Source organism: Lathyrus oleraceus, chromosome 6 (assembly GCF_024323335.1).
Source record: "Lathyrus oleraceus cultivar Zhongwan6 chromosome 6, CAAS_Psat_ZW6_1.0, whole genome shotgun sequence".
NCBI classification, from domain to species: domain Eukaryota; kingdom Viridiplantae; phylum Streptophyta; class Magnoliopsida; order Fabales; family Fabaceae; genus Lathyrus; species Lathyrus oleraceus.
In genome coordinates, this window is record NC_066584.1 from 35,236,732 (window position 1) to 35,250,434 (window position 13,703).

General features: G+C 42.9%; 1 protein-coding gene across 1 annotated transcript; it reads right to left on the reverse strand.

Annotated features, from left to right (window-relative positions):
- Nucleotides 1-305: 305 nt before the first annotated feature.
- LOC127093865 (uncharacterized) lies at nt 306-1,709 on the reverse strand. Its single transcript, XM_051032763.1, has 2 exons — nt 900-1,709; nt 306-851 (listed from the first exon to the last, which is right to left on the reverse strand). Exons 1-2 carry the CDS (start codon nt 1,707-1,709, stop codon nt 306-308), a joined length of 1,356 nt encoding a protein of 451 aa, XP_050888720.1.
- Nucleotides 1,710-13,703: the final 11,994 nt, after the last annotated feature.

Consider the following 13,703-nt stretch of genomic DNA (forward strand, 5'->3'; position numbering starts at 1 on the left):
ATACCCGCCAACCCGTGACTGTCCTTGTTGGTATCAACTCGTTCTTCTCATTTTTTATCACTGTAGTTCCACCTTTCTTTGGCACCACATGAACCGGACTTACCCACGAACTATCAGATATGGGATAAATCATCCCTGCATCTAACAGTTTAACCACCTCTTTTCTGACCACTTCCTTCATTGCTGGGTTAAGTCGTCGTTGAGGTTGGACAACCGGCTTGTGATCATCTTCCATGAGAATTTTGTGCATGCATATTGTGGGGTTTATTCCCTTCAAATCCTCAATAGACCAGCCAATAGCACTCTTATGTTTTTTTTAAAACTTTGACAAGCTTATTTTCCTGAAGAACTTCTAGATGTGAACTTATGATGGCCGGGCACTTACTCTCTGTGTCTAGGAATACATATTTGAGGTTTTCCGGGAGTTGTTTCAATTCGGTCCCCTTCTTTTGTTCATCTTTCTTTTCTTCCACTAAGGGCTGCCGTAAATCTTCCCACCGGTTGTGCCGATAACCTTTGAAAGGTGGTGATGCTTCCATCATGACTACTACTTCCATATCTTTCTCGTCAACTATTTCCTCTTCGTTAAAAATTGATAGACTCAACACTCTTTCCAAAGGTAATTTTTGTGTTGTCAAGCAATTTTTCTTCTCACATATGTGATCAATTATCTCAATATGTTGACTAGTGGCAACGTCATCCTTGTACTTCATGGTGTTTCGCACATCAATTTTTAACTCTTCATCATACACTTTCAAAGTCATCGTGCCTTCTTCTATGTCGATCAAACATCTCCCGGTCTCTAAAAATGGTCTCCCCAAAATGATTGGTATCTCTTCATCTTCCGGCATCTCCAAAATGACAAAATCCACCGGAAACACAAACTTGTCAATCTTTACTAGCACATCTTCTACTATCCCATAAGGTCTCTTCACAGAGTGGTCAGCAAACTGAAGTGTCATTCTTGTATCTTGAATTTTTCCTATCCCCAACCTCTTATAAATGGACAGCGGCATAAGGCTTACACTCGCTCCCAAATCAATTAGAGCTTTCTTGAAGGATCTATCTCCAATGGTACAAGGAATAGTTACAGAACCTCGATCCTTCTTCTTCACCGGAACCTTCATACCCTGCAAAATGGCACTACAAGTTTCCGTTAGAATGATCGGGTTAGTCTCTATGGTCCGCTTCTTCGAGATGATGTCTTTCATGAACTTAGCGTAGGTAGGCATTTGCTCAAGCGCCTCCAAGAACGGGATGTTTAGCTCAAGCTTTTTAAACATCTCCAGGAACTTCTCAAAGTTTTTCTCATGCTGCCCTTTCTTCTTATTTCTTGTTGGGTATGGTAGTTTGACAACCGGTTTTGGATCAATAACTTTGTCTTTTACCACTCTTTCATCACTAGTGACCTCTTCGTTCGCGACCTCATTTTCTTTTATCTCTAGATCAACTTCAAGCAATAAGTCTTCTTCTTCAGAACTCTTTTCAGGTACTTCTTTCGACTTACCATTCCTTGTGGTCACCGCATTCACATGATTATTTTCTCTTGGATTAGTAATCGTAGAACTCGGTAACACGCCTTGTTGTTGAGAACCCGCTAGTTGTTGGGCTATCTGACTCATCTGTATTTCAAGATTCTTAATTGAAGCACCTGTGTTTTTTAAATTACTTCGAGTCTCTTCTTGAAATTGCGAGCTTTGAGCGGCCATCTTTTCAATGGCAAGCTCCCAATCAGCTTTTCTTGGTACCTGTTGCTGAAACTGTTGTTGATATGGTTGTTGTTGCTGAGGTCGAAATTGTTGTTGCTGTGGTTGGTTCTGCACATGTCCTTATTGATCCTTCCATGAGAAATTTGGATGGTTTTTCCAACCCGGATTGTAGGTATTCGAATAAGGATTGTTCTGCCTTAGGAACTTAATCTCCTCAATTTGTTGTGCGGTTGCAACGCAATGTGCAGTAAGATGAGGTCCTCCACAAATTTCACAATTACTAGCTTGCGTTGGTTGAACCGGTTGAACTTGTACCACAGTTTGAGTATCGATAGCCATCTTCTTCAGTCTTTTTTCTACTTCAGCTGCTACTTGATCTTCCATCTTCACCACTTGACTTGCCAATTTCAGGTCAATTATCCCTTCGGGTTGACTCACACTGCGGTCATACAACTCCAGGTGCTCATTGGCTGCAATGGCTTCGATAATCTTTTTAATACCAGTGGCTGTTGTAAAGTTGGTTGAGCCACCAGTTGCTGTGTCAATGAGTTGCTTAGTCTTCATCCGAAGACCATTTACAAAATTCTGCATTTGCTCCGTTGCATCCATATTATGTGTAGGACATGCAACCAACAATCGTTTAAACCTTTTATACGCATCTCCAAGTGACTCTCCTTCCTTCTGTTTAAAATTCACTATGTCGTACCTCTTTCGGATGTACACAGAAGCCGGAAAGTACTCGTTGAGAAAAGTTGTCTCCATCTGTTGCCAAGTTGTGATGCTTCCAGCAGGTAAAGAGTAGAACCACTCTTCAGCATCTTCTGACAATGTAAACGGAAACATGACCAGCTTCTTAGCTTCCTCAGAATGCCCCTCAATCTTTAACGACGTAGTCATAGTCAGAAACCTTTGCAAATGCTTGTTGGCATCTTCGTTAATTTTTCCTGAGAAAGGTCTCCTTTCTAATTGCCGTATCGTTGAGGGATGAAGTTGAAAGTGGGCAACATTGACTGGTTGATTCACGATTGTCATCCTTCCAGGCGGGGCATTAGCTCCCCCGTAATCACCTAATAGTCTCTCTGCAGGAGGTGGGTCAGCTGCCATAGTTTCAGGTTCGGTATCAGAATTTCCAGAATCAGAGTGTTCCGAATGAATTGAAACGGTTCCCTCTTTCTCAGAATCAGAAACTATCAGCGGTTCTTCTGTCACTTCCAGTCTGTCGTGTCGGGCTTTTCTTATTCGTGCTCGCAACGATCGTTCTGGTTCTGCGTCAAAAAGAAATTCAGCTGAGGCCTTACCTCGCATAAAATATTAGACAGTGGTTAGGATAGACACAGTGAAATAAACAAATAAAATAAAGTAAAATTTTAGTTGCAGAGCAACAAAATTCCAATTGAATAATTATTAACAGATAGTTTGGCAGTCCCCGGCAACGGCGCCAAAAACTTGATCGGGAAAATAGCAAGTGTACTATTTTACCGATGTAGTAATAAAAGGAATTATCCTGAGTATCGATCTCGAGGACTGCGTAGGAACTATCAGTGTTGATAAGGATTCAATTAAACAAAATAACCTTAGGTTGGTAAGTGAAGAGTGAATTTGCTTTGTAAAATATAAAGGTACAATAGAGATTTTTGAATGCAGAAACGTTAAACATGCTAGATCAAGGGTGTATGAATTGCTCTGAAATAAACTTAATCCTTATTTTATGATATCTATGTTCGAATGATTCAATAAGGTTCTCAAGAGAAGTTTCCCCTAATTCCTTAGCCAGAAACCATTAACATTCTATTTTAAATCCCAATTCCTTAGCCATTCAAAAGAATATTAATCCCATGTATGAATATCAAGAATTTTCCATCATCGCTATTAGATCCTCATTCCTAAGAGAAATTAGCGATGTTGTTATACACATAGTGATAAAGGGATTTGTCAGACCTCCTTTACCTCCAATTCAATACCTAATTTTCCAATACGGCAAGCATTACACTCGTGTTATAACAAATTGATTTCATAAAAACATAGACATTCATAACATTGTAGGAAAAAGGTTCATTACAAAAGCAATTCAGGGACACCCCCCTAGCATTGGGGGGTTTAGCTCATGATAATATTCAAAGAAGGTACAAATATAAGATTAGACATTACAAGAGATTAGATAGCTTCGATCTTCAATTGCTTCCGCGCTTGATGATCTCCGTTCTTCAAAAATCTTGATTCTCTCGTTCTCTCTATTCCGTCCCTTTGTTTGTCCTTCCATTAGGTCTAAATAGTGTGGTACACATTGCAGCCAGGCCAAAAAGTCAAAAATGCCCTCCGGGATCACTTACATGAGTGAAAACAAGAAATCGAAAACTTCAGCGCTCCTGCCAACACGGGCCGTGCCAGGCAACACGGGCGGCCATGTTGGCTCTTCAATTATTTATTTTTTTGTTTTCCTTCAGACCTGCTGACACGGGCCGTGCCAAGCAACACGGCCGGCCGTGTCAGCTCCCTGGTTTTTGTATGGGAAAAAGGTTTTCTTGCAGCACGGGCCGTGTCAGGAGACACGGGCCGTGTTTGGCTCCAGGAATTTCCTTCTATTTTTTCTTTCTTTTTCTTTCACTCTTCCACTGTTGCCTTGGCACTTCCGACTCTTCAACTACTTCTGAAACATGCACAATACCATGGAAACGACATAAAACGCATCTAAAAACTTAAATTAACACCAAAAGCAAAATAAGCATAAATCTACTCAACTATGAAATACTTAAAATTCAAACACTAAAACACAAAATAAAGGGTTACCACATTGATGAATTTTGGCCGAGAACATGATGAGAATCAAGTTAAAATGTGACCGATCAGCTAGGTAGCATCCGAGGCCTTGAAGGTCCAAATGGGTCGTATGCTGGACCGTATTGGAGTTGTTGAAGGTCGGAATGGATCGTACGTTAGATCGCATCTGAGTTGAAAGAGTCATATGTTGAGCTGAATCAGAATGAACCGTACGCTAGGCTATATCTGATAGTATTTGTATACGTTGTATTTGCAATAAATGTCTGGGATGGGCTTATAGATGCCGTCACTAGGAGGACGTCAGGATGAATGTTGTCATGGAGTGTATCTGAAAGATGTATTTGAATCTGAACGTAATCGATGAAGATGTCCGTCTGAATGACTCTCTATTTTGACTGTATCAGGAAGATAATTAACCTGAAAAATAAAGTCAGCTTCATGCCATGTCATGATGCATGAGATGCTTTATGCTTTCGAAAATAACTGCAAACGATGTATGCATGCGTATGCTGTGAAATGATGTAATGAATGAATTATGCATCTGAAAAGTTCTTCCAGAGGACTCTACTGGGGAAAACAAATCTCAATCTTCTGGTTGGAGATACTGGTATCGGTGATCCTTTCTTAGCTGGGGATACTTGATTCTGTCTGAGGGTAGAAATATTTAACAGAAGCCTGGCTGGGGGTGGAAGAGATGACCAATTTGTCTAGTAATGCCAATTGCTTTTGGGGAATAACTGGCTTTGCTGGGGAATAGAATTAGCAACGGATTCATTGGAAAGCATGGTTAGACCTTCTCCTCGATCCTGAAGCCTAGTAGTAATCGCTATTTCTATTTTATGCACGCATTTTTGGTAAACATCGATCATATCCAAATGCATATATTAATTCGAATTAAATCAATGGACGTTTATGCAAACAAAACAGAGAAAGTAAAACAAGAGCATTTTTTTTTAAACTAAAATTATATTGATTTCGAAAGAGGGCCTATAAACAGGCAATTTGTGTACAAGGAGACAAAAATCCTAGTAAGAGGAAATTGTCAAGAAAACAAAGAGAAAGCTATGCCGAAAACGTCCTATTGACTTTAATTCCACTACTGCCATTATGTCTTCAAGCCTCTCATCTCCTGCTGTCGGATAGAAGTGATTAGCTTGTTCAGTCCTTTGAACTTGGATGAAGCTGTCTGAGAACGGGACATAGTCATACGCTTTAATCCCTAATTTTTGCCTGGACCGCCTTTTCAGGTTTTCAATCCACCAGGATACCCCTTTTTGCCCAAGCCGCCTTTTCAGGTTTTCGACTTGCCGGGTGCACATTTTTTATGTTTATCCCTAATTTTTGCCCGAACCTTTTGGTTCGCCGGGATGCCCTTACTTTTGCCTAAGAACGTCGACCTAGCAGGTCTCTTTTATGCGTAGTATTTTTTGACTATGTCTGCGTTCACGGGATGTGGGAAGTCTTCGCCGTCCATTGTGGCTAGTATCATGGCTCCACCAGAGAATACCTTCTTAACTACAAACGGCCCTTCGTACGTGGGAATCCATTTGCCTCTGGGATCACCTTGTGGTAGAGTGATGCGCTTTACCACCAAGTCGCCAATTTGATACACCTGTCTCTTGACTCTTTTGTTAAATGCCTGGGTCATGCGCTTCTGATATATCTGTCCATGACAAACAGCCGCAAGTCTCTTCTCATCAATCAAGTTTATCTGATCGAGTCGAGTCTGAATCCATTCATCTTCATCTAAGCCCGCCTCTTTCATGATTCTTAGAGAGGGAATCTGGACTTCCACTGGTAAAACGGCTTCCATTCCGTAGACTAAAGAGAAAGGAGTTGCTCCTGTCGAAGTGCGTACTGAAGTGCGATAACCGTGAAGAGCAAACGGTAACATCTCATGCCAGTCTTTGTACGTCACCGTCATCTTTTGTATGATCTTCTTGATATTCTTATTAGCAGCCTCTACGGCACCGTTCATCTTTGGCCGGTACGGAGAAGAGTTATGGTGTTTTATTTTGAACTGCGTGCAGAGTTCAGTAATCATCTTATTGTTCAAATTAGTACCATTGTCAGTGATAATTCTTTCAGGGATGCCATACCGACAAATGAGATTATTCCTGATGAATCGTGCCACCACATTCTTGGTGACAGAAGCAAATGAGGCGGCCTCTACCCACTTTGTAAAGTAATCAATAGCGACAAGGATGAAGCGATGTCCATTAGAAGCAGTAGGTTTAATCTCCCCAATCATATCAATGCCCCACATTGCAAAGGGCCAAGGTGCGGTCAACACGTTCAATGGAGCAGGAGGTGCATGTACTTTATCCGCATATATCTGGCACTTGTGACAGGTTCTGGAGTGATGATGGCAATCAGCTTCCATGGTAGACCAATAATACCCTGATCTCAGAATCTTCTTGGCCATCGTATGTCCACTAGAATGAGTCCCGAAAATACCGTCGTGCATATCTTCCATAATCTCTTCTGCTTCCTTTTTATCCACACAGCGAAGCAAAGTTGAGTCATGATTACGTTTGTATAATACTCCATTACTCAAAAAGAATTTAGCAGAGAACTTCCTCAGGAATTTTCTATCATTGATAGATGCCCCCTCAGGGTACTCCTGAGTTTCTAAATATCTTTTTACTTCGTGGAACCAAGGTTTTTCCCGTACTCCCTCGGTGTTAAGTTCATAACAGTATGCCGGTTCATCTAGTCGCTCAATGGTGATCCTGGGAGCTTCATTGTCCCATCTGACTCTGAACATAGATGACATGGTAGCTAATGCGTCTGCCAACTGATTCTCTTCTCGTGGGATATGTTCGAATGTTATCTCTTCAAAGTATGGGATTAATGTCATCACCCGTTCTCGGTAAGGGATGAGATTCAGATGCTTAGTGTCCCATTCTCCTTTGATCTGACTGATTACTAATGCTGAGTCTCCGTACACACTCAAAAACTTGACCCGCCGGTCTATAGCAGCCTTGAGTCCCAAAATACATGCTTCATACTCAGCCATATTATTGGTACAATGAAAACATAGTCTAGCAGTGAAAGGCGTATGGTAACCCTCGGGAGAAATGATTACCACACCAACACCATTGCCCAATGCATTAGAAGACCCATCGAAAACCATAGTCCATCGGGATCCTAGTTCGGGTCCTTCATCCGGTCCAGGTTCTTCATAATCAGTAACAAGCATGACATCCTCATCTGGGAACTCAAAATTCATAGATTGGTAATCATCCACCGCTTGATGAGCCAAATGATCAGCTAGCACGCTTCCTTTGATTGCTTTCTGAGTAGTATACTGGATGTCATACTCTGTTAAGATCATCTGCCATCTTGCTATTCTTCCGGAGAGAGCGGGTTTCTCAAATATGTATTTGATAGGATCCATCTTAGAAATCAATAAAGTGGTATGATTCAACATGTATTGTCTTAGTCGGCGAGCAGCCCAGGCCAAAGCACAGCAAGTTTTCTCGAGCAGTGAGTATCTTGTTTCACAGTCGGTAAACTTTTTGCTAAGGTAGTATATGGCATGCTCTTTTCGGCCAGACTCGTCATGTTGTCCCAACACACACCCCATTGAATTTTCTAACACGGTCAAGTACATGATTAAAGGTCTTCCTTCAACTGGTGGCATCAGAATTGGAGGTTCCTGGAGATATTTCTTGATTTTGTCAAAAGCTTCTTGACATTCGTCATTCCATATCATCTCTTGATTCTTCCTCAGTAGTTTGAAGATGGGTTTGCAGGTGGCGGTCAAATGGGAGATAAATCGGGCAATGTAATTCAAGCGTCCCAAGAAACCTCTGACTTCTTTATCTGTACTGGGAACTGGCATTTCTTGAATAGCTCTCACCTTGGCCGGGTCAACCTCAATCCCTTTACCACTGACAATAAAGCCCAGGAGTTTGCCGGACCTTACCCCAAAGGTGCATTTGTTCGGGTTCAACCTCAACTTGTATTTCTTCAACCTCTCGAACAGTTTGTATAAATGATCGAGATGTTCCTCCTCAGTATGAGATCTGGCTATCATGTCATCCACATATACTTCTATTTCATGATGGATCATATCATGGAACAAAACCACCATAGCACGTTGGTACGTTGCCCCTGCATTCTTTAAACCAAATGGCATTAGTTTATAACAGAACGTGCCCCATTGCGTCACAAACGTAGTTTTCTCCATGTCCTCAGGCGCCATCTTAATCTGGTTGTAACCTGAGAATCCATCCATGAATGAGAACATCTTGTGTTGAGCGGTGTTATCTACCAGAACATCAATGTGCGGGAGTGGAAAGTCATCCTTGGGACTCGCTTTATTCAGGTCTCGGTAATCTACACACATTCGCACCTTACCATCCTTCTTTGGCACTGGTACCACATTAGCAACCCATTGAGGATAAGAAGTAACAGCCAGAAAACCTGCATCAAATTGTTTCATCACCTCGGCTTTGATTTTCTCAGACATTTCAGGACGCATGCGACGAACCTTTTGCTTAACAGGACGACATTCTTCCCTCGTTGGCAGTCGATGCACTACTATATCGGTATCCAGTCCTGGCATGTCTTCATAAGACCAAGCAAAAATCTCTACATAGTCATGCAACATCTGAATCAACCTTCTCTTGACACTTTTTTCCAAGCCTGCTCCTATTTTGACTTCTTTCTTGTTTACTTCAGTGCCCAGATTTACAGTCTCAACTGACTCCTCGTGTGGCTGTATAGTCCTTTCTTCCTGCAGTAACAGTCTGGCAAGTTCTCCAGGTACTTCACAATCTTCCTCACTTCCATCCTCGGCTTGGTAGATCGGATTTTCAAAGTCATAATGAACAGTAGTAGAACTATTGTCAACAGGATCCAGAGTGGGTATGGATCTGCAATTCGTTACGTGAGTGTGTGTAAGAAAACATAGCTCGTTTGGAAGATGACAGAAAAGATAAAGAGCGCAACATTTGAATGCAAAAAGTCCATTGATTTATTGAATATGAATATGCTTATGAAGATGACAAAACCCTTAACAAATTAGCTATTGTGCCCCGGGCATAGACACAACGCTTGGAGAAGTTCAATTGTAAAAAAAACAAAAATTTGCAACACTAAAATAGACAATAACAATTACTCCTGACTAAAGGAAATCGGGATAGTGTCTTCAGCCTTCCAATTATTGAGTCCGTCACCAATTGTTGGGAAAATCCAGCTATCCAGGTCGCAATCGCTGTCAGCATCTTCTACAGCATTAATTTGACTCTTGTCAGAGCTGAACCCCAGGCCAAATTTGTCAGACTTGTACGGTACGTCGATCAGTTGACCCCAGCCAGTACAACCACCATCTTCAACCACAACTTGAGCGTCCTTCAGAGAAATCATAGCAGGAGGAGCACGAATAACCTTGGGTACACAGGAAGTTGGCTTAAGGACAGGATTGGTCGGAGGAACTACTTCAAATGACTGACAAGGAGTCTCAATGAATTCACCATCCATCTCGACGTATCTGAAGGTATGCACACTACTGACAATGTACTCTTCTTCTCCACACACGGTGACAATTTTGCCCTTTGTGGGATACCTCAACTTTTGATGGAGAGACGAAGCTACAGCACCTGACCCATGAATCCAAGGGCGTCCCAGTAAGCAGGAATAAGCAGGACGAATGTTCATTACATGGAAGGTAGTATTGAAGACTTGAGGTCCTATCTTGATAGGGAGAACTACTTCGCCATGGACAACACTCTTCGCACCATCGTAAGCACGTACCACAATGTCACTAGGTTTCAGTTCAATGCTTTTACAATCCAGCTTATCCAGCACAGCTGTCGGCAGCACATTCAAGGAAGAGCCATTATCGATCAACACATGAGACAAAGTGATTCCCCTACACTCAATGGAGATATGCAGGGCTTTATTGTGATTCTTTCCTGCTGGTGTCAGATCAGCGTCGGAAAAGCCTAGGCCATTGTCAACAGCCAAGTGAGCAACATAATGTTCGAACTGATCAACAGATGTCTCCTGAGGTACATGAGCGGTCTTCAAGAATTTTATCAATGCATTGGCATGAGGTTCAGAAGATAACAGCAAGGATAACATCGAGATCTTAGACGGGGTATGCCCCAACTGTTCTACAACATCAAAATCACTCTTGCGAATGATTTTCAGCACTTCTTCCATTTCTTGTTTGGCAACATCTTCGGGAGTAACTTCGACCGGTGTCTCTGACTGAGAAGGATTGACTGGTTCCTTTCCTCGAGTTTCAAGGACAGGAGGTGAGATTTCTGAAGAGAAGATCCTTCCGCTTCGAGTAATTTTACTAGTCCCAACAATGTCACTAGTATTAGCAGCATTATCCACTTGCTTCACGCCATGGACGTAAACATCACCGCCATAATTCCACGGAATAGCCTTGCTTGAGGAATACGGGATCGGGCCAGGTGCAGTGATGATTAGGGGAGCAACCCTGGGCTCAGCAGTAATCTTCACAGGCGCCCTGGTAGCGGTAATCTTCACTGGAACTTTGGACCTAGCAATCACAGATATTTCTTCAATAGGGTTTTCCGCCTTAGGAATCCTTTCGAAGAGAACTGTACGATCGTCCACCAGCCGTTGAATACCATTCTTCAATTTCAAACAGTCCTCGGGCCGGAGTATGCAGAGATTGCAATCTTCAGCACAACCTGGAAATAAACCAGCTTGCAATAAATTCCTCTTTATGATCGGGAGAGGAGATGTTAAGTCCGCCACATTGGAAATGTGAGAATCGTCATCCATAGCATTAACAGTCTTGTCATGGTTAGGCATAGGAGCAGTGATGACATTAGGAGTCTCCGGAGGCTCAAACTCAATTTCTCCAGCTTCGATCATATCCTGAATCTTATTCTTCAATGACCAGCAATCGTTTGTATCATGCCCGGGGCTATCGGAGTGATATGCACACCTGGCATTGGGATTATAACGAGAAGAAGTAGTGTTGGGATTCGTAGGAGGATCTCTAAGGGTGATCAAATTTGCCTTTAGCATTCCCTGCAGTGCCTGTGCCAAGGTCATATTGATCCTGGTGAACTGCCTTCTTGGCCTGTCTTGTTTGGGCTGGAAGTTTTGAGATGGTGGTGCTGCAATCGTAACTGCTCCGATGTCATGGTCACGGTTTTTCTTGTTACGACCCTTTTGACCGTACACATCATTTGATTCATTCCTCCCCTGATAGGACCTTTTGGTGCTTGCAGAGGTAGCCGCCTGTATCTTTCCACTTCGGATGCCGCTTTCAACATGTTCACCTGTTAAAATAAGTTCAGTGAAACCTGATGAAGAACTTCCCAGTAGATGGCTGTAGAATGGGCCGGTCAGTGTGCCCATGAACATATCCACCAATTCTCTGTCAGTCATAGGGGGTTTGACTCTGCCAGCCAAATCTCTCCACTTTTGAGCATATTCTTTAAAGCTTTCTTTAGATCCCATAGTCATATTCTGCAGCTGTAGCCGGGTAGGCGCTAGTTCAGAGTTATACTGGTACTGTTTATAGAAAGTTGTTACTAAATCAGTCCAGGTGCGGATGTCAGAGCTCTCGAGCTGATAATACCATTCCAACTGTGTGCCAGACAGGCTCTCTTGGAAGAAATGGATCCATAGCTTTCTGTCAGTGGTATGCGGCTGAATCTTTCTCACATAAGCTCTCAGATGCATCTGAGGACAAGACGCACCATCGTACTTAGTGAAAGTGGGGATTTTGAATTTGCGAGGAATGGTCACATCGGAGACCAGACCCAAACTTTCGAAATCCAGACCGGGCGCCTTCTGACCCTCCATAGCTAGCATACGTTCTTCCAGCAACTTGTACTTATCATCTCTTGGAGAGTACTGTTCATTTTCATAATCTTCATCGTCATCCTCAGGGTTGGAGAAATCAGCATTCTCTTCCTCTGAATCATTCTCCGCCCCTTCTTCTGGACCATTCGGGATTCCAAACTTGACTCCTGCGGCCTGTCCTTTACGCCTTCTTCCCGGGTTAATGAAACTCACAGCTTTCTTGTCTTTCTTCTTTTCGAGCAAAAGAGCCTTCAGTTCCTCCTGCCCCTTGGATAAACTTAGCATCATCTCCTTGAATTGAGCATTCTGAGTCTGGAGATCTTTGACAGTTTGTTCGAGATCCATTTTTCTGTTTGTAATGAAGACCGTGAGAACATTGAACTTGTAGAATACCTGTTATGCAGTGTTATGTTATGCTATGTGTCGCATCACGCGAAAAACCGGCGGGAAAACAAGAACAACAAAGCCGCCACCGTGCGTTATTTATCCCAAAAGAGGGAAAGGAAACGCTCAGAGTAAACCTGGAAAAGAACATGGTCTCGCGACCAAAGAAGATGGGTTCGGGAGTCGGTTATGCGAAGGGAAGGTATTAGCACCCCTACGCATCCGTAGTACTCTACGGGATCCACGCACAAAAGGAAGGAAAATGGTTGCTAAACACCGCTCACACACACACACTGGCTGAAAGAGACACAAGAAAACAGACTGAAACTAACTCGGCAGGATACCGCATCCTGGGCCTACTTAGTCTATCAGGCATAGACATCAGAGTCGAAGTAGTTCGGACTGGGGAAACGACACATGCTCGCTAGGATATCGCATCCTATGCATACGTATCTTCTCGGACGAGAGAAGAATCAGAGCATTCGTAGCTCGGCTGACACGCACACAAACAAACACAGGCAAAGGCAAACGTGGAGCCTGAATGCCAATCACTGGACTTACATCAGCATCCGAACCAAACACACGCACACTGGAACCCAAATGCCACTCGATGGACTTACATCAGCTTCCAAGCACACAACAAGACAAAACAAAGACACAGGCGCCCGGAGAGATCTGCTCATCTCCTGCCTACGTACCTCATCTGGTATGAGGATCAGGGCGACGTAGTTCCCCTACAGAGGGATAAAGGACTAGCCTAACCAGATAACAGAGGGAGACACAACTAGGGAGACTATGACTCGAGCCTAGATGTTGTCATGCAAAATCATCCCTAAGTTAAGGTTTCTAGCTAACTGGCACAGGGAGCCAGCCTATCCTAGTCATGACTCGCACAGGAAGCAAGCCACACACACACTTAACTTGCACAGGAAGCAAGCCAAGCAAAACCTAACTTGCACAGGAAGCAAGTCTAAACTAACCCTAACTTGCACAGGAAGCAAGTCAAACAAACATACAAGCACAGAT

Coding starts and splice junctions, on each gene's coding strand:
- LOC127093865 (XM_051032763.1), bottom strand. CDS start 1,709: ATGGCCGCTCAAAGCTCGCAATTTCAAGAAGAGACTCGAAGTAATTTA. Junction 852..899: donor GGATAGTAGAAGATGTGCTA/GTAAAGATTGAC, acceptor GTCATTTTGGAG/ATGCCGGAAGATGAAGAGAT.